General features: G+C 38.5%; 1 protein-coding gene and 2 long non-coding RNA genes across 17 annotated transcripts in view; 1 reads left to right on the forward strand and 2 right to left on the reverse strand.

Annotated features, from left to right (window-relative positions):
• Window positions 1-18,616, reverse strand: part of LOC308194595 — a 281,017-nt gene that overhangs the window by 164,285 nt on the left and 98,116 nt on the right. The window lies entirely within an intron of this gene.
• On the reverse strand, window positions 1,038-13,543 carry LOC308194601. 2 transcript variants are annotated; one of them, XR_013950726.1, is made up of 4 exons: window positions 13,405-13,543; window positions 12,012-12,214; window positions 10,417-11,280; window positions 1,038-6,635 (listed from the first exon to the last, which is right to left on the reverse strand). It is a non-coding gene; the product is annotated as an uncharacterized lncRNA (long non-coding RNA). The 2 variants fall into 2 exon arrangements; XR_013950727.1 differs by having other exon boundaries at window positions 12,012-12,204; window positions 13,405-13,539.
• The window catches only part of TACR3 (tachykinin receptor 3), a 50,083-nt gene continuing 45,219 nt past the window's right edge, over window positions 13,753-18,616 (forward strand). Inside the window, exon 1 of the mRNA XM_080590693.1 lies at window positions 13,753-14,231. Within this exon, the coding sequence (XP_080446819.1) occupies window positions 13,771-14,231 (461 nt within the window). The 5' untranslated portion in view covers window positions 13,753-13,770. The remainder of the gene's footprint in view (window positions 14,232-18,616) is intronic.

Raw genomic sequence — 18,616 nt, forward strand, 5'->3', positions numbered from 1 at the left:
GTCCACTAATCCAATTTCCCATGACAAGTATTAAAGCAGGTATGCATTTAAAAATGATGAAAACTGACTGACCATAGTTTATATGATGTGAACATACATTAGCGTTAAAATGATCTTCCTGAAAGGTCTTCTTGCTCTGCAAATTAGTAATTACACCACTCTGCTTATAAATAGAGCAATAAATAGTCTCATTAATGAAGCTTGTTGTTGAAGTCATTGAAGTCCTACAGCTGTAGAGACTCTTTACGTTGACACAATGTCATTGATGAGGATGGAATTTTTTAATGGAAATCACTATGGAAAAGAAGAATATTTCTGTTTAGGTTGTTCATTTAATCAAGGGAGATCACCCAGCAAATACTTCCATGCTTCCTGGCAAAAAGTTGTTGATTATTGTGTTACTGTAGTCATCTCGCCAGAGATGTTGTTCTTGTGTGAGTGGACGGCTCAGGGAATACATACAGGAAGTGCAATTCGAAAGGATTGCCTCTGGAAAGTCTCTTACTTCACAAAGAGACTTGACAGGCATTGACATCAGAACATCAGTCGTAGAGCATACTGGTTACGGTGGTGGAGAGACTTGTCTGGTGTCAATGAAGTGTCAGCAGGCAAATCCATGAAGCATCATGGCATGAAAAGCAGACCTTGTCTTTGGATTAATAGTTGTGGGTGCTTTGATTCTCCTTTACTACTCGTTGAGGTGATAGGGCTTCTTTGTTCCTACACTGCTTGTGTGCAGACAGTGAAATATCAATTAGCAGAACTATGCTTGATGAGCAGTAGCATAACTAAGAGTCACAATTAGCAATATTTTGGATAATTAACTTCTATGATGCTAGAGAATTCTGTGATTGCATTTGGAAAAGTACTAGCTAGTGCAATCCTTTGAAATCAAATGCTGGGTGCATAAACACTTTGTAGTCCGTTGGGGAAATAATCATGAGAGTTTTTAAAGGGGCTTTTATTAACATGTTTTAGTTCAGACATGATTCAGATATTTTTGTTCCCCGTCTGAGTGATACATCTACTTGTCTGTCATCCAATAATTTGGGTTTAAATGCAGAAGCACGTTTGGGGATCGTAACTTAGTTAGTGGACTGCCTATTTTCTTAAAGTTATGACTGTACATAAAATAAATGCAGGAACAGTACCTAATATTGTGAGTTCTTCAATGCAGAGCCATATGTTATTTGTCTATGAAGTTTTCTATAGTAAAGGTCTGATCACTGATTCCTCTGTTTGCATTAGAATGTGTATAAGAATCAGAATTATATATTTATATATATATATGTTCCCATATGTAGATAAGCGTTTTTTAAAAATCTGTCTTCCACAATTTCAAGTACCTTAATAATTTTATATATCTGGGTACAGAAAGCCTCTGACTGTATCAACACCTCTTGAGTCCAAAGGCCACCTTAATAGTTGGATGGCTATTCCTCCAACTATTAGTTGCAATAATCTTAGCTCTATAACTCTTATTTAAAGAGTTTATTTCATAAGCAACATCAAACAGATCAGATTATTTTATCATTTCCAAACTTGAGCATACATAAATGCAGAATTCAATAAATCTTGAAAAACTACTTCATGATTTTTTATATAGAACTTATTGCTTTTCTTCCTCCCTAAAATACTTGCTTTACGGCCTTTTTCTTGAAATAATTTATTTTGCAATTATGTGCAGGGAATTTCAGTATAACATACAATAATGAGGTGTGAGAATCCTTCTTAGTACAATTAGTGAACACAAAATGAATTCAGAGTCTTCAGTCATGAATTTCACATACTTAACCCCAAACCATCCAGTGGGATGTTTCAGTACAAGTGCTTTAAACAGGCTACACCAAACTGAAGAGTAGTGGAAAAAGATCTGACACTTGCATCACAGAGCAGACAAGTTTCCATGTTCACAAATGGTAGATAGAGCATTATCATTTGGACACTGGCTGAAGAGCATGATTGACAAGATGCTGGCTATTGAGTCTGGGCAGTTGTTATTTTACAGGCCAAGAGAGTTGAATGTTAACCCCCTTTATTATTTTTTGTTATATAGCCTCATCTGTGACAGCCATTTTATTTAAAAGCAAAAGGTCGTAGTCTGAACCAGTATTATAAAATCACAGAATGGTTTGGGTTTGAAGGGACCTTAAAGACCATCCAATTCCAACGCCCTGCCATGGGCAGGGACACCTCCCACCAGACCAGGTTGCCCAAAGCCCCATCCAGCCTGGCCTTGAACACTTCCAGGGATGGGGTATCCATAACTTCGACTGGCTGTCACCAATCACCTCCTTATTTTCCATGTGCCTTATAGCACATGATCCGTGAGATCCAGGAGGATCTGCTCCACGGTCTTCCTGGGCACAGAGGAAGACTGACTTATCTGAGTTGCCCGGGCCTTCCTTTTTTTTTTTTTTTCTTTTTAAAAATAGCGTGTTTTTTGTTTGTTTCTTTGTTTTTTCTTTTTTCTTCTTTTTAAGAATAGGTTATGATTTCCCTCTTCCAGTCAGTGGGAACTTCACCAGACTGCCACAACTTCTCAAATATGATGGACAGTGGCTTAGCAATGACATCCGCCAGTTCCCTAAGAATCCACGGATACATTTCATCAGGTCCCAAGGACTTTTGCACCTTCAGGTTCCTTAGATGGTGTCAAATCTGAACGGGTGGTTCTTCATTCTCCCCGTGAATAGTACAGTACAGTATAGTACAGCATAGTGTAGTATAGTGTAACTATATAGTGTAGTATAGTATGGTACAGCTATACAGTATAGTATAGCTAAAGAGCATGCAGGATCTGTCTTCACGTAAGATGAATTGAGAGACTGAGTCTAAATCAGAAAAAAAATGCCACATTATTACCTGAGATTTAATAATAATGATTAAATAAAAGGACAGGACGGTAAATATCTAAATACCTTCCACTCTGTTCCAAAATAATCAGTCTCCAAATGTGAATGCTAACATTTGGAGATTGTCTAAATAAGATGTATTTTTTCACAAATTATATAAGTTACTACCTTTTGCTTTTGTGTCTCATCCTCATTCTCTGCTACTAATCTTTAAAACTGGGTCTGGTGATATATGTTGTATCCACAAAAAAATAGATTAGCCTAAATCATTTCACCTCAGAAAATAAATTGCCTACTTCTCTATTGTCCTCACAATGAGTCTGAAACATGCTGAATTATTGAGAAAGGTCAGATCATTTGCAACACGATTCTTTTTCTGCCAAATGAGCTTGTCTGACACTTGAAATAGGAAGAAGGTATTGTGATTTAGTAGGTAAAAAAGGTTTTTTGCAAGGAGTGGCATACACAGAAAAGCTTGGGACAAAATTACAGATGCTTGGCTTCCTAACCTAAAAGCAACACTTTGTTGAAGTAACCTCAGAGCACTTGACAAAGAGGTTAGAAGGATGAGAATTCTGATGTTGATAGCGGAACTGATCTATCTGAGTTGGCTTATGTACAGCCAAACTAGAATGCAGGACTCCAGAAACCCAGTTCAATGCTCTTACCACTCAGCAACCTGTCTTTTGCTTCTCTCCATTCTAGGAAAAAGCATAAAATTGAGTAAGAATATGCTTTTCCTTACTTATTTTTTTCAAGTAATGATCAAAGCAAGGAAGATATATTCAGCAATACAAATTATTTCTAGAATTATGATGACTACAGAAATCATGGCCTGCTTCATATCTAAATTATATCTACTTTTCCTGGATTATCTCCACTATAACTGATCTTTGGTGACGGATATTAATGTGACAATTTACTTTTTCTAAACGCCTCAAAAATGCAATTATTCTGTTTTCTCCTAAGATCTAAGAAATATAGAAACATGAATAGGGCAGAAAAGCTCTTTTGAACTTGTGAATAAAACTAGAATACTTTAAAAAGCGGCCTACTGAGCAGGCTGAAACAGAGTAGAAATCTACACAACCATTTGCAGCAAACTTACCCAGAAAACTCCTTGCTGTCTGGAGGGATCAGAGGTGGGAAATTATATAGAGCATATTTCTAGAGAATCTTCCATTAGAAAAACTAACAAAATTACTCTCTTCATCTCTTGTCCTCTTTTTCATTTCAACTAGTCACTAGTTTTTACTAGCTTCTGGGGGGGACCACTGTGACCCAACTATCTTTAACTTGATTTGCAATCAGTCATATTTTCTCACATTTTTTGGACTATAATGCAGCTTGCTGAACATCAACCAAGTATTTGATCTTCAGCAGTAAATAAACAATTGGCCAGACAACTTCAGAGTGTCATTCCTTGGACTGACTGGAGAAATGAGCCCTCTCATGCTGAAAAATTCTGAATGATGAAAGGCAGTTGCCAAGTACTCTGCATAAATTATATTCTTTCCACATGAAGACAGGAAAGCAGATTAATAAGAACTCTTTTGTAAATATATGTCATAGCAGAAATAAGATGGTTCAGTGGTTTGCAGAAAAGGAGCAAGAGACTGACTGACTCCTTGAAGCCCAAAATTGAATTTCACTGATACGGTCATAATTGTTTTTCCTTTCATCCCCATTCCAAAGGAAGGAGAAGGATCATGCAACAGAAAAATACAAACTGAGCATTAGGGAGAGACACAGGAAAAGAAGAAACAAACAAACAAACAAAGATTTAACAAAACTGATTAACTTTCATTGAAAAACAATATCCCTTATGACAATTATTTCAATAAGGGGTTCCATAAAACTCTACATAAGCAGACCATATTGTATTTTGGAAAAATAAAATACATTTTTATTTCTGCTGAAAACCAACTAACTACAGGACATTTTTGCTAAAGAATCTCTATAGTTAAGAAATACTATATATGTAATGTCATGTGTTAAGAATGCCATACTCCTTCTGCATCACTTTTGACAGTTGTTTCTTTTCCATTGACAGGCATATAATGCAAATTCAGTAGACGCTCTAAGTAATTGTGAGCATGTAGCCTGTGACACTGGTTTAGGATGCAGAAAAAACAAGTTCAGATTCCTTCTCCATCTGTACCTAAATAGTTTAAAAACAAATGGATTCTGAAGTAAGTGGGTCACAAATCTTAGACTTCAAAGTGCAGGACAGGAGAAAACAAAAAGTCTTCCTACATTCCAGAGAACAGACAAAAGCATTTTCTTTATACCCTTTATTTCCATTGCAAGAAGATACAGTCCAAGACAAGATCAGCCACATTGCTAAAACATTGCCTCCTATATTTGATACGGAATTTGCAGATACAGCTTTTCTACTTAGTTATCATATGCTTCCTGCAAAAGCAATTACAAAACTCACTTGACTCTGAATCCACTATAGCACTTAGAATTTAGAATATTTTTTTTTGACAAAACTGATAAGAATGAAGTAATATCACATCGAAGTTTATACTTTTGTAATTTTTTTTCCTTATACGACAAAGAAAAGAGTAACAAACTATTCCTCTGCTACCATAATATGGTCTCATCCAAGTGTTCCAATCAAACAGTGTTCTAAAATGATGATGATGATACTATTTTTTAGAAATTCTCTATAGATAATATTCCAAATCCACGAATTGCCTGTAATGCTGTGTGGAGAATGATTCATAAAAGTTCTTTTCTAACAAAGGAAGCAAGTAACATTGAGCATTCTCTTGATACAACAGTGAAAGTAAGATAATAGGGAAACTGCTTGTCAGATCAAGTCTGAAATCTCTATTCATTCTTTAAAATGAACACAAGTAATACATATTAAGGACAAATTGGTACAGTGGACACATTAACATTAGTATTATGTAACTAATTTAACTAAGTAGCTGTATCTATGTCTCATGAAATTTTTCTTGCTTTTTCAAAATACTATTTCAAATTATCATTGATTTACGTATTCCCAAAATACAAGAATGAAAGGGCAGCTACAGATATACCTACACACACCACTGTCACAACTAATCAGAGCACTATAACTAGACAACTGAAATCCAAATAACATCTGAAGCCAAGTACTTTGTAGGATCCAAAGATCAATCTCTCAAATCTAAAGAAACACTACTACTTCTTTCATCAAAGAGAAAGTTTTCCTTTAGAAAATAATTTGTGAACATATCTTTAATTCAGAATAGTCTTCAGTGCTATTTATTGCTAGTTAATCTCCCAGAAATAACTCATCCTGATACATGCCAAGTATTGCTTTTTTCTAAAAGTAGTTTCAGTGTAATTGTACCTCAGTATCATATCCCAGAAGAAAGCTTGTCATTAATCAGTTCCTTAGCTCTGCTATCCTGGGCCTAGGCTCAGGATCTGAGCAAGACATGACTATGTATGAGCATCAAGCTTAGCTGGGCATCGAGCACTTCCTCACCCATTCCTCCACTCAGGAATTGGTGCAAACTGCAGCTGAGTACAGGCGGTAGAAGAAAACAGCGGAGTGCTTCAATGTGGTCTCTGATCCAGACAACGGGGGACCAAGAAGACCCTGGGACATACCATGATGTAAAGTCCAAATCCTGACCATAAGTAATCCCAGGATAAGTGCTTGGAAATGCACTTACATCCCATGCACTCTTGAGCATATTAGACTGCATCGCCCCAACGCAACTGGTAATCTTTTCCTGGTGTAGCTGGTAAAAAGACGCAGGGCGTGGGAGGGAAAACAATCTACACAAAATGAAAATTGAGTTCAAATCAGGAATTAAATGTATTGTTTTTCTTAAAAAAATCTCCTGCAAAATTTCAGCAAAGGAAACTATTTGCAATAAACAAAAAATAGATGAAGAAAGACTTAGAAACAAAGAGCTGTTACAAAGCAAGGTCACTGAGTAATTTTGCGCATTATCTTTTCAGTTATGTAAATCTCAGATTAGGCATGCCTAAGTGAAAGAAAAACTATAACTAATATTTAGGGTAGCACACAATGAAATTAAAAGTCTGACGTTTTAAATGATAAAAGACTTTTTCATACAATGCATAACTAGACTGTGGAGTTGATGAGTCCAAAAATACCACACAGTGAGAGAAGAAACTGCACTGTTATATCCACAGATACGATAATGAGCAAAGCATTAAGAAAGGATATTAAAACCCATTCTTTAGAATTTCAGCTAGTTTTAAATATTCAACATCCAACTGAGATCTATGTTGTCCTACTCTTTCCTGCTGCAGGTTTCTCTTCTTGAAGTGTCTGAAAACAAGGTACTGGCTATCTGAACCTCTGATTCAACTCACAGTGTGAACCCAAATGGCAGGCATAATATCTTTAGCAACAATATGAAAGGGTTCTTCTTGCTTTCCAGTGTGGTTTTTTTTAACGTACCTATTATACAGTGGACTTGAAAGGTGATCAAAAGGCATTACTGTTTGAATCTAGAAGGAATCCTACATCCATTTAAAATACTCCTTTTGTGTATGTGTGCAAGGCCTAACACAATGATCTGATAACACTGTTACGGTGCTCTTGCTCACAAGAGGACCACATAATCCTCTAGGCTCCCACGCAGTTAATAAATGCAGAGCCATTACAGATGGTAAATCATTTATTTGCAAGGTATTTTAAAGAAAGTAGTTCTAACGAAGGCAATGAGGGAAACACTTCCCAGAGAAGTGGCACTACGAAAAGTATTTCAATTCCTTATGTTTTATGTTGCTTGAAAAGGTATCTTTTGAAGTGCAGAAAAACTCTTTGAAATAACCTATACATCAAGAAATGCATTGGTTGCAGCTATGTGAGAAATGGGATAACGTATTAAGTATGGCATCACGTCTTACAACAGCCAGAAACAACAGAACGCCTCAGGTCCACCCTGGTGTCTAATCAAGTCAAGTCCTCACTGCAAGAACTAATCATGTTAAATTCTAATTATTTCACACTGAGAAAAAGATAGAACAATTGCTGAAGGCTGACAGGCATTCAACCAAACTGTTTACGTTACTTCTACATAACTCTAAGTAATATCATTTTTCTGAAGGCTCCAAATTGGAATTTTCTTGATCTCTTTCAAATACAAAAATACTGGACAATTAAAAATACTGGGAAAATATCTTTGTTCAATTATTTTGTTAGAATTTTTATGTTTTACACTACATTTCACAGTCTTGCAAGTCTATGCCTATTCTCACTTCAAAATTTTGTGTACCAAAAGCATGTCACACATCAAAATACAATGCCATAAAAAGTGACTCTAGCAAGCGTGTAAAGTTACAGACAGGAAAGCACTTTTAGTCAATACCTCTTCAGATACGACCCTTCAAACAGAAAACAAAGGTGCTTTGAAAATGAAATTCTTTTGAACAGCTGCCTAGCAGGACAAAGGCCTCTGGAAGATGGTTTTCTACAATCCTGCTACAGGGAAATGACCTCTGTGCACTGAAGAAGCCTACCAGTTCTCTTACATGTGAGGTAAAAAGATAAATTAAAAGGAAAATAAAAGCGCCTGGCACAAGCGGTAGCTTTAAAACTATACGCCAAGCCTGAAAAAAAACAGTAACAGCTGATGCAACCCTACCGTACCACACCAGTAACGCCTACCAAAATCTTTTATGAGTCTTGACACAGCTATTCTTTCAATACTTCTTTATACACAAAACATAATTCTAGAAAATTTGATGGTCATTATTTGTTCTAATTATCTTCTATTTGTACTTAGTTTAAGAGATTGAAAGAGACTGGAAATACCAGAAAAATCTTCATTACAAGTTGCAGCTGACATAAATATATCAGAGTGGGGAAAAAAAAAGCAGAAAAAAGAAAACAAAAAGAAAACTAAGAGAAGAAAAAGAGAGGAAGGGGAAAAAAACATAAAGTAATGGAAATATCTGGTAGTTTTAAATATGCATTTCAGAGCACCGACTAGACCTACGCACAATGCATGTAAGGAATGTTGTAGATTCTCAACCATGAGTGCAAGAAACATAAATCAATAACATAAATAAAGTCTACTTTTTGTGACCAATCCTTTTTTATAGCAAAAATCTATTTTATACCAAAAATGGTGATCGACAGGACAATTTCCACTGATTCCGATGTGGCCAGTGTGTTCAGAGAGTGGAAGGAGAGGTGTTCTCTTTTCAGCAAAATAACTTTCTAAAACAAAGTTTAAGAGTTTCTTTCTAACCATATTAACACTAGAAATTTCCCTACTCTCCACATTTTTTGGCTACAATTATTAACTGCATTTAACTACTAAGAACTATCTTTGGGTGGCCCAAAACTTCATTTTTTAATTAATTTATTATTCATCCATCAAGAGTATTCACCCAGTTGCAATCCTCAGTCTATGGGGAAAGTTCTCAGTTAGGGAAACCTATCTGCTTCTGTAGAAGTCCTTCAAGTAAAAAGAAAAGGAAAAGTGTAATTCCAATCACTGTAAGAAAGCATGATTTTAATTACTGAGCTAGTAAGTCTGAATGATAATTGGTTGCTTCTTTAGTTCTTTAATATGGAGCAAATACTAGCACAGTCATAACAAATATGACATAGCATTGAAAATCCTTAAATTGCAAAAATTAACCATAACTAAAACTTTGCATGACTGACTGATGAACAGAAGATATCAAAGGAGCTAAGTAACATCCCAATGAAGAAAAAATGTTGGACCACCACAGCTTCTGATAAAGGATCATCCCTTCCAGCTTCCGGCTGGAGGAAGCAATCATAACGCTAAGCCCAAGAAAGCAAGCGAATCTGAAAACAAAAAACAACTTAGCAATAGCCTTGGTGCTAAATACAAAAGAAAGGAACCCCACAGAATGGTTCTTGTGAAATGAAACTGCTGTAATTTACAATGATGCAGGTTAGCATTCATGCTACATAAGTGTGCTATAAATCCCTGTTTGTGCGCTCCTGCTGATATTCTCTGGCTCTTTCTCATAGTGTACATGTGAATTTGGTAGAAGAGTGACTTCAGATGTAAACTTTGAGTACGCCATAAGACCTGCAGAAAATGAGATCATAGTCCCATAAATACCAAAGAACAGAAAAATTTCTAAATCTATCTTGGAGTCAAAATGCTAAGTCAAGAGCTTAACTTCCACTTTGAGCTCAGTAGGAGAACTTTGGCTGGAACTGTAAAAAAAAATAGCTTCAAGCTATGTAATGGAAAGGAAGAACTACAGACAGTCACAGCTACTTCCCTGATCACAGTTTTGATGTTTCTTACACTTCGCTGAGTAATTCTGTGAAGCTGAGAATGGGAAACTACTAATAGCCACGAGTTTAACCACAAGTGACTGTACGAACACAAAGCAGCTATCAGTGGGAGGGCAAAAGAGAGCAGCAAATAGCAGATGATCAGAAAGCAGGCACTCTCAAACTGATTACAGTATTCCCTAGACAAAAGTGAAACATTCTCACTGTGAATATGCATAAGCTGGAGCGGGCAAAACTTAACGTAAGAAATCATATACCGAAAACAGTTTTAGAAGAAAACAGTAGAATAGATACCTTTACAACTTCTTGATTTTTCTACAGGAGAACAAGAAAAATAAACTCTGATCTTGGTCTTTTGTACTGCTCCTTTCCATGAGTTTCACCAGTCAGACAGGTTTTGCTACACAGAAGTTATTAATACAAATGTTTTCACCAAAGTTGCTGTACAACTTATTTGGGAACGTGAATGCTGATAAACTTCAGCTGACCAAACCTCAATCAATACAAATATCGACAGTAAAGCACAGCTGACTTCACTGTCCAAGTGAACTTTTCCTCCAGGCAAGAGCCAATTGCTGGCTTCCTAACCTATTTTCTTAATCAGTTAAGTGAAATGCTAGTAAGACAGGAGCTAAAGGACAGGTTAACCTACCTCTACCTCGGTTGTAGTCTTTTGGATGTAGCAGGAGCTGGTTCTGCTCCAATTGATTGTACCAGGCTGCTCCTCTAGGAGGAGTGTTTAAAAAGTTCCCTGCAGGAGTGGAGTATTTCCTCAGGGTTCCTCTGAAGAGGAAGACTGAGAGGAATGGCACTTTTATTTCTATGCTACAAAGCTGACACTTCTGTTCTATGATTCACATACCACATTGGTGGTCTGGCTGACATTTCAGAAATAGAATACAAAAAGCTTCCAGATTATTATTTTTTTTCAACCAAATCTCAAGGACTCAATTTACCTATAGCTTTTTTTGCTTGTGTAATGAGATGATGACTTGTACTGACTTCTCACACACTGTGAGTAGGAATATACTGAGGAGCAGTTTCCCTGGGGCTACTGTAAAGGACAGGGGAAAGACACATGGAAATGGTCTCTCCAGAATACCCAGTATGCAATGGCTAACAATTTTCCAAGGCAGCGTGCTAGAACAATCTTCATTCCTGTGAGAAAAGAGGAACAGAAGATTAGATTGCTGCTCCCAAAGTCATAATATGGACCCTAATTTGCAGCATTAGTCCAGAACTACTGCATATCGCACCTTTTTCAGGGGAATCTACCACTGAGATAGAATTTGCTAAGACGAGAAAAATAATTAACAGTGGAAGTGTTTGTAAAGGTTGTATTGCAGAATTGCTGAAACAGAATGAGGGAACAGAGTTTAAGGTCTCACAATGGCCTTATTTTCCCCGTGAGGTACATTGTTTGACATGTGAGTAGCTCACACATGACCAGAGTGTAACTCCATGAACTTTACAGGGCAAATAATTCACAGTTCTTTGTGTTTCCACCCTGGGGAAACTGTTACTGCCCGTGCTTTACAGTGTGCTGTTCCTGTATGTTTGCACTCTGCTGCATGCCTGGCAGTACCACGTGCAAGAAATCAGGTCCCTCTAGCCAGCACCCCACTGGTTTTGCTAGGAAAGTGCACCTGAGTTACTCAACTGCTTATTCTTCACTGTCTTCCCAAAGACCCCTCTACACATGTCTAAAGGGCAGAGAAATGCATATCATGGTTCACTGTGGAGCCAACTTAAAGAGTAGTTCAACCCACTGCAGCGGTACTACAGCCTCTGCTGACACAATGCTTCTCATTATGGTATCTCATGAGAATATGGCACAAAGGCTATTAGGGAAACGGCACGCAAACTACTATTCCCTCCTTCATACTCACCCCCAGGGAGAGGACGAAGGATGCTGCAGATGGAAGATGTAGGATGCAATACAGGGAATCGTGGGATTAACTCCAGTGGCTTGCCTGTGACAAGGACATGCAGCGGATGGATAGATTCTGGATATGCTGTAGCAAAGGGTGGATTTCAGCAGAGCTTCTGAGCTTGGGGTGGGCTGCCACTTGATCGTGTCAGCTGGTAAGACCTCAGAAGAATATAGAAATGTCCGTAATAGCGGACATTCAAATTAAAACTGCACTGAAGACATGACAGTTAAAGTGCAGGCACTACTTCCACTGGGTAAATAAAAGAGGGAAGAAGTGGCACATGGGAATATCTGATTTTTGTATGGACCTTTTATTAAAACAAACAAACAAAAAAGGTAGAACGTGTCATTGCTAATAGGGGTACTGAACAGTTGTCACTGCTGTCATAGCTGAAGGCTCTGATGATGACAAGTAGTAGCTCTAAATTGTTGAAGTACAGAGCAGATCAGCACTAAAACACGTTATCTCCCTGAAGACTGCAGCCTATTGAATAGCAAAGATTTGCTAGTTGAAGTCCTTTGCAGTCAACCCTTGCACAAAGTATGCAATCTTTGTGCCAGCTGTTGTTAACAAGAAAACTGATTTCTTCGATGTGAAAATATCAGGTATTACATTTACTCATTTTTCTACCAGTATAGAAATCGCTGGACATAAAAATACTGTTTGCTCAAAATAATAATAGAATTAAGTGTGAAGTAAATGCAAGTAAGTAAAAAGAAGTCAAAATATATATATTTTTTTTCATACACAAAAAGAAAACAAAACACTATTATTTTACCTATATTTACGAACATCTATGTTTAGGGCTGCATAGTATTTCAACAAACAGCGTCTGCTGAATATGCGAACGGGTCTACAGGCACCAACATTAGTGTTGTAAGTAAAAGGTAGTCACTTTTTAATTTTATAAATATTTGTGATGGTAATTGCATATTACAGATTGCAAAGTGAAATTAGAGAGCGACAAGATGTATTTCTTTATCTGAAAGAGGTCACTGTCACAAACCTGTAGTTAACAGAATGATTACAAGGAAAGCATGCATTAAATGAAAAGACAGTAGCAGAAAAGCAGATCTGGAAAGAGTTTTAATAAAAAGCAGTCTCGATCTTTTGGTTGTTCAACTAAGCCAACTAATTAGCTTTGCACAGACAGAGCAAAAAGGCTATTTAAGAAGGATGTGCAATAATGACTTAAAGAAAGGCAATATAAAACAAATCTCCACAGAAATGAGACAAGAATTCATTTTTCCCCGTGGTGCTTTCCACAGCTCCTGAAAGTGTCTGCTGCTGACAGTGAATGAAATAAAAGGGGAGGAGAGAGAACAGAGAGAAAGAGGTGTTATCTTACCAGCCGATGGAGCTTATCGCTCCGCTCCCTTCATGACGCTGGCAACTCCTAAGCCTATAAAACGTGCCTTAGCTCCCGGTCCCCTTCTCCTTCAGCAAAACCAAAAGCAAGAGGTGGCTGTACAGAGGAGGAATGGGACTCTGTTCTACCCAGAGGTAGCTCTACTGATGCAGCTAGTGCAGCATTTCTAACGGTCTGAACAGCACAGCCAAAGCTTTTTCTGACAGCTCTCTCCTCCCCAGTACTTGGCTGTGCTGCCTAACTTCTTTTTTTCTTTCTTTCCTCTTATCTTTGGGGGGGATTTTGGAGGGTCGGGAGAGGGAGGTGGGAGAGACATTCCCTGAAGAAAGGAGAGGAACATCCAAGATGACTTCTGTCCCCACAGCCAACTGGAGCGTGAGCAGCAGGTGGAACAGCAGCCTCGCTGCAGCGGGCGATCCCTGGGGACAGGCGCTGGGAGCCCCAGCTGGAAATGCTTCTACCCCCGTGGCAGCCAACTTCTCCAATCAGTTTGTGCAGCCCTCCTGGCGCATCGCCCTGTGGTCCCTGGCATACGGCGCTGTGGTGGCGGTGGCCATTTTTGGGAATCTCATCGTCATCTGGATCATCCTGGCTCATAAGCGCATGCGGACGGTGACCAATTACTTCCTGGTGAACCTGGCCTTCTCCGATGCCTCCATGGCTGCTTTCAACACTCTCATCAACTTCATCTACGCGCTGCACAGCGAGTGGTACTTTGGGGAGGCTTACTGCCGCTTCCACAACTTCTTCCCCATCACAGCTGTCTTCGCCAGCATCTACTCCATGACGGCGATTGCCGTGGACAGGTGAGAAAAGAGAGGAAAAGCACAGGGGTGAGAGACTGGGATCAGATTTGCTGCTGAAATAAAAATTCAAAGTTAACAACTATTAAGTGACGAGAGGCAGAGTCCTCAATAGTTCATTGATTGCGCTCTTCTCCTTCAAGATCTCTCCCTACCACTGTTTTTCTCCCTGTCTTTGGTCTTTCTCCTTCAGCCTTTCATCTGTTTTACTCTCTTGCTTTCTTTTACAACAAATGCTCCCTCTCTTTGACTTCAGCTGCTCTCTGTGTTCCATCTTCTAGTACTAATTCTGTGACAACAGCTGTTGCTCGGGTTTTTGCTTTCCCCACCTGCCAGAACAGTATCTCTCCCTTAGTTGATGCCATCTAATTCATAATGATGAGGAGCTGTAGAGATTGCATGTGAAGGGAGGGAATTTCAAATTTCCCTCCTCTTTGTATTTCTGCATCTGGCAGCGGCATTTGCCTCCTCCTCAGAAATCACTCCAGACTCTGTTTTTAATAGCTCTCCTCACAGAAAGCTCTGAGCTGCCTGGTTCCTCCTGATTTTAACTAATGAGACTATTTAGGCTGCCATCTGTGCATACCCAGAGGTCTGGTAAGAACGTGGATTCAAAGTGCTTGATTTTTTTTCTGATTACTTGCGGCACAGCAGCCTTTGAGATTGTGAAAAAAAACAGGACGGGGAAAAAACTTTACGTTTGCGCTCTTGACAGTAATTGAATAAGACAGCTGTAGTCTCCATACGGCAAAGGGGAGATAGAGTTGTCAGATTTCCAACAGAGGTGCCTTAATGGGCCATCCTTCTTAGAAGATGTTGTGATTCTCCGCTAGGAAATTTTCCTTTCTTTATGATCATTTTCACACGTGCTGTGCTGGAGGGATAAGTTTACACATGCTTCAGAAAACCAATAAATTCCTGAATTTTCGTTCTGAAAAACAGATTGTACTTAGATCTCTTTGCTTTTTGCAATGCAGTGAAATTACTCACAAAAGTCCTTTCCACGTACCAAAATCATGTTGTGCGTCCTACATGAAGTGACTTGGCACAGCTGCAGAACTTTCAGGTGGCGGTAGTTAAGATTTTGTAAGGTTCAACCCATTTTCCAAAACTTTATAAACGTCTTGTTTCCAGGTGCAAAGACTGGGAAATACATTGCACTTTTCTTGGTGCTGTGCACAAAGACTTGACGATTTTTTGTTGGCTGTATTAATTGCAGATTTTAGGTGGCATTCTCAACCAGATGCTGAGAATTCCTCTTCTGTAAAGCTGGAAATGCTACTGGAAATGAGATTCGTAGCAGCTCTTCTACCTCTCTGCTCTTGGGATGGGTGAAAACAGGAGGAGATCAGTGCACTTTCCTCCTGCTAGTGATGCACTGTTCCCAACTGTTACTGTCCACAAATAAAGGAGGAGGTAGTGCAAAGCCAGTGATACTATCTTTAGCGAGGCAAAGATTTCTTCCAATTCTTGCCAATTCAGGTTTAACTTAAGATTCTCTCCTAGTTTGAGCTTTTCAGAAAGATTAATTTTTTTTAGTTGATGCTGAGGATTTAACTGTTACTGCTGGAGATGTCAGTGTTTTGGCTGAGACAAGTTACGAGGATTTTCTGAGTAAGGTCTTTTCATTTTTCTGACAAAAATATCAACAGAGATGTAGTACGTACCATCCTGAAAGTTCCTAAATATGCTAGGAAACTGGAAATGAAGGAGAAGTTGTTTTGTGTAATACAATTCCTTGGGATACAGAAAGATGCTTTTCTGGAGTGAGTGAAGAATAGCTCTGCTCCACGCTGACTGTTAGAAGTGCAATGATCAGATATAAATACATTGGAATGTTTTCCTTGGTTTAACAGTGTCAAATACTTGATGCTCAGTAGCGAGTTAGTTACTGCTGCTACTTCGTCTGATCTATTTTTTGTCTCAAAAAAAAAAAAAAAAGAAAAGAAAGAATCACAGCTTTCCCACCATCACCACAATTTCAAAGCTCACCTGCCCCCAGACAAAGACAATTCAAAACATGCCCTTATTCCCTTGGGGGAGCACAGTGAACAATACCACGGCTGGTTTTAGGCAAGCTCTCTATAGTAGTAAGGAGCCTCATTTAAGACAAACTTAAAAGCACTCTGACACTCCTTCCTGATTCACACTGCCATTCCTTTTCCTTTTATACCAAACCACATCTGATGTATTCAGCACCTTTAACCATTTCCTGGTTAACTCTCTGCAGAGTCAAGAGGAAAACTGATGGTCAAAATGAAACTTGAAAAATCTCCTTGGATGTACTGTCTGCCATATTCCACAGCACAGATCTGCTGGGGGGATATATTTTAAAACATTGGTTCCTAGTTGCCTTTTGTAAAAGTTCAGCCAATGCTTCAGACAGGAGACTGTGCTTTAGTTTTGACCCAGTAAAGTCGTCCTTACAGGTTTATATTCATTTGAAAAAAACAATAATACTACAAGTCAGGGTTAAGCTACCCAGGGAGCTGAAAGAATGGGATCACGTCAGATGATTTAGCAGTAGAAAGTGTTAACATCCCAAAATACTGAAAAGTCATGGTTTGCAACTCATCAGAAAGATTTGCTTTTTTGATCATTTTAGACCATATTAACATCCACAGAGAATGAATGAGTCACTGCGACTCTAGACATTACTGAGCAGAGGTCACAGGCAGCACAATTTTCCTTTCATGCCTGATTCTGTGCATAAGGTTTCTGTAGACGATACTGTCTAAAATGTGTACACCGTGAAATTGCTGGGCTGACACAGACCTCTGTGGAGTAGGCAGTTCCTACAGTAGGATGTGCTGGGTCTGGTGCTGAGGATGAAAATGTCCAAGATTACTATCCTGTCTAACATATGGCTGCCTGGCCACTGAACACAGACTCAAATGTGTGGGTTTATTCACATTTCTGACCACCCCTTCTTCATGGTCTTCTGCTTCTTTTCCAACAGGCTGTTTGCAGTGTACTGCAGGAGTGACACAGGCAGTTTTAACCAAGGCAGCTCAAGTGTGAGAAGCAGCACAGATTTCACTCTGCACTGCTCCACAGGCAGTCATATACTCCTTCTGCTCATGCCCAGAGCTGCACAGTGCCACAGTTACATCACTTCCAGTGGTCACTATAGTTCCTTTAGCTACCTTTTGGGGACGAACTCTTAAAATACTCCTAAAATGAACTGAACAAGGGATAGGCCATCTGGATCCATCCATTGAAGACCCACTGTCCCATTCCCAGTAGCATTTAGCATGCAAAAAGTAGTGGTTCATGTATGCTGATATTTTATGTCCAGACCCAAGACTGTCTCTTTCTAGGACCAGCTCTAAGTATACAGGCCTAGAAAACCTCTGCACATATCTGAGGGCTACAGTGGAAGTTTGGAGATGTAGCAACATAGCATGAAATAGCATGCCTTCAGTAGAACATTAGTTTTTATCTATGCTTTTTTTTCCTGTTATTAGCACATCTGCAGAACGACTTCCTCAGTTACTGTTTTCTCAGCAATTCCACAATGATTTCTGTATTTCATTAAGTTTAACTCTTTGTAAAAGCAACTGCTGTGGAATTAAACAAGGTATTCCAACAGTGACACTGAGTAGTTGCTGATCCTGTTCGCATCTTACTACTTCTTTCTTCCTAGTATGTAAACAAACTTTTGAAGAACTATTACTTAGGTATTAGGTATCTTCATATGCAAAAGTACTTGAAAAGAATTATATATAAATATGCCAACAGATCATACAGATATAAATAAAATTACATTTACAATACACTGAAATTCTGCATTACTGCAAAACACCCTACAAGGCTCACTGCTGCTCAACACAGGTGAACACAGTAGCATCAAAATGGTGTGCTGGTATCAAGGGTCTAAGTAATTATTCTTTACCAATTATTGGGAAAAGAAAAAAGAGAAAACCATGAATTTCACCTAATTTTTTTAAAGATCAGAGTCTGCCAAATGTTACCCATCTATCCTAGCCCTATACTCTGAAGAAGTCCTAGCCCATTTTTCAGGTCTGATACTTGGAGTGTCAAAGCTCTTACAGTACAATAATGACAAAATAAAGTCCTATGTTAAAGAGAATTCAAGTTTCGTGGACTTTTTTTTTAATCCCAGAACTTCCCTCACATGTTGTGTTCACATAAACTTCAGAGCTGTTACAATGTGCTGCCTCTGAGAGCCATTAATAATGACAGTCTCATAATTAACTTCAAATCAGAAGCTTATCGAAGTAAATCACCATTTTTTAAACTTAATGTACCAAAGTCCCATTATGATTTCAATAATAACTTCATCTTCTTTGGTCCTTCTGATAGAGCAAAATGCACTTTTTCTTGCCCTCCACAGAACTGTGTCTGCAACTATATTTTTAAGGGGA

The sequence above is a fragment of the Anser brachyrhynchus genome (assembly GCF_964034855.1).
Source record: "Anser brachyrhynchus genome assembly, chromosome: 4".
Lineage (NCBI taxonomy): Eukaryota > Metazoa > Chordata > Aves > Anseriformes > Anatidae > Anser > Anser brachyrhynchus.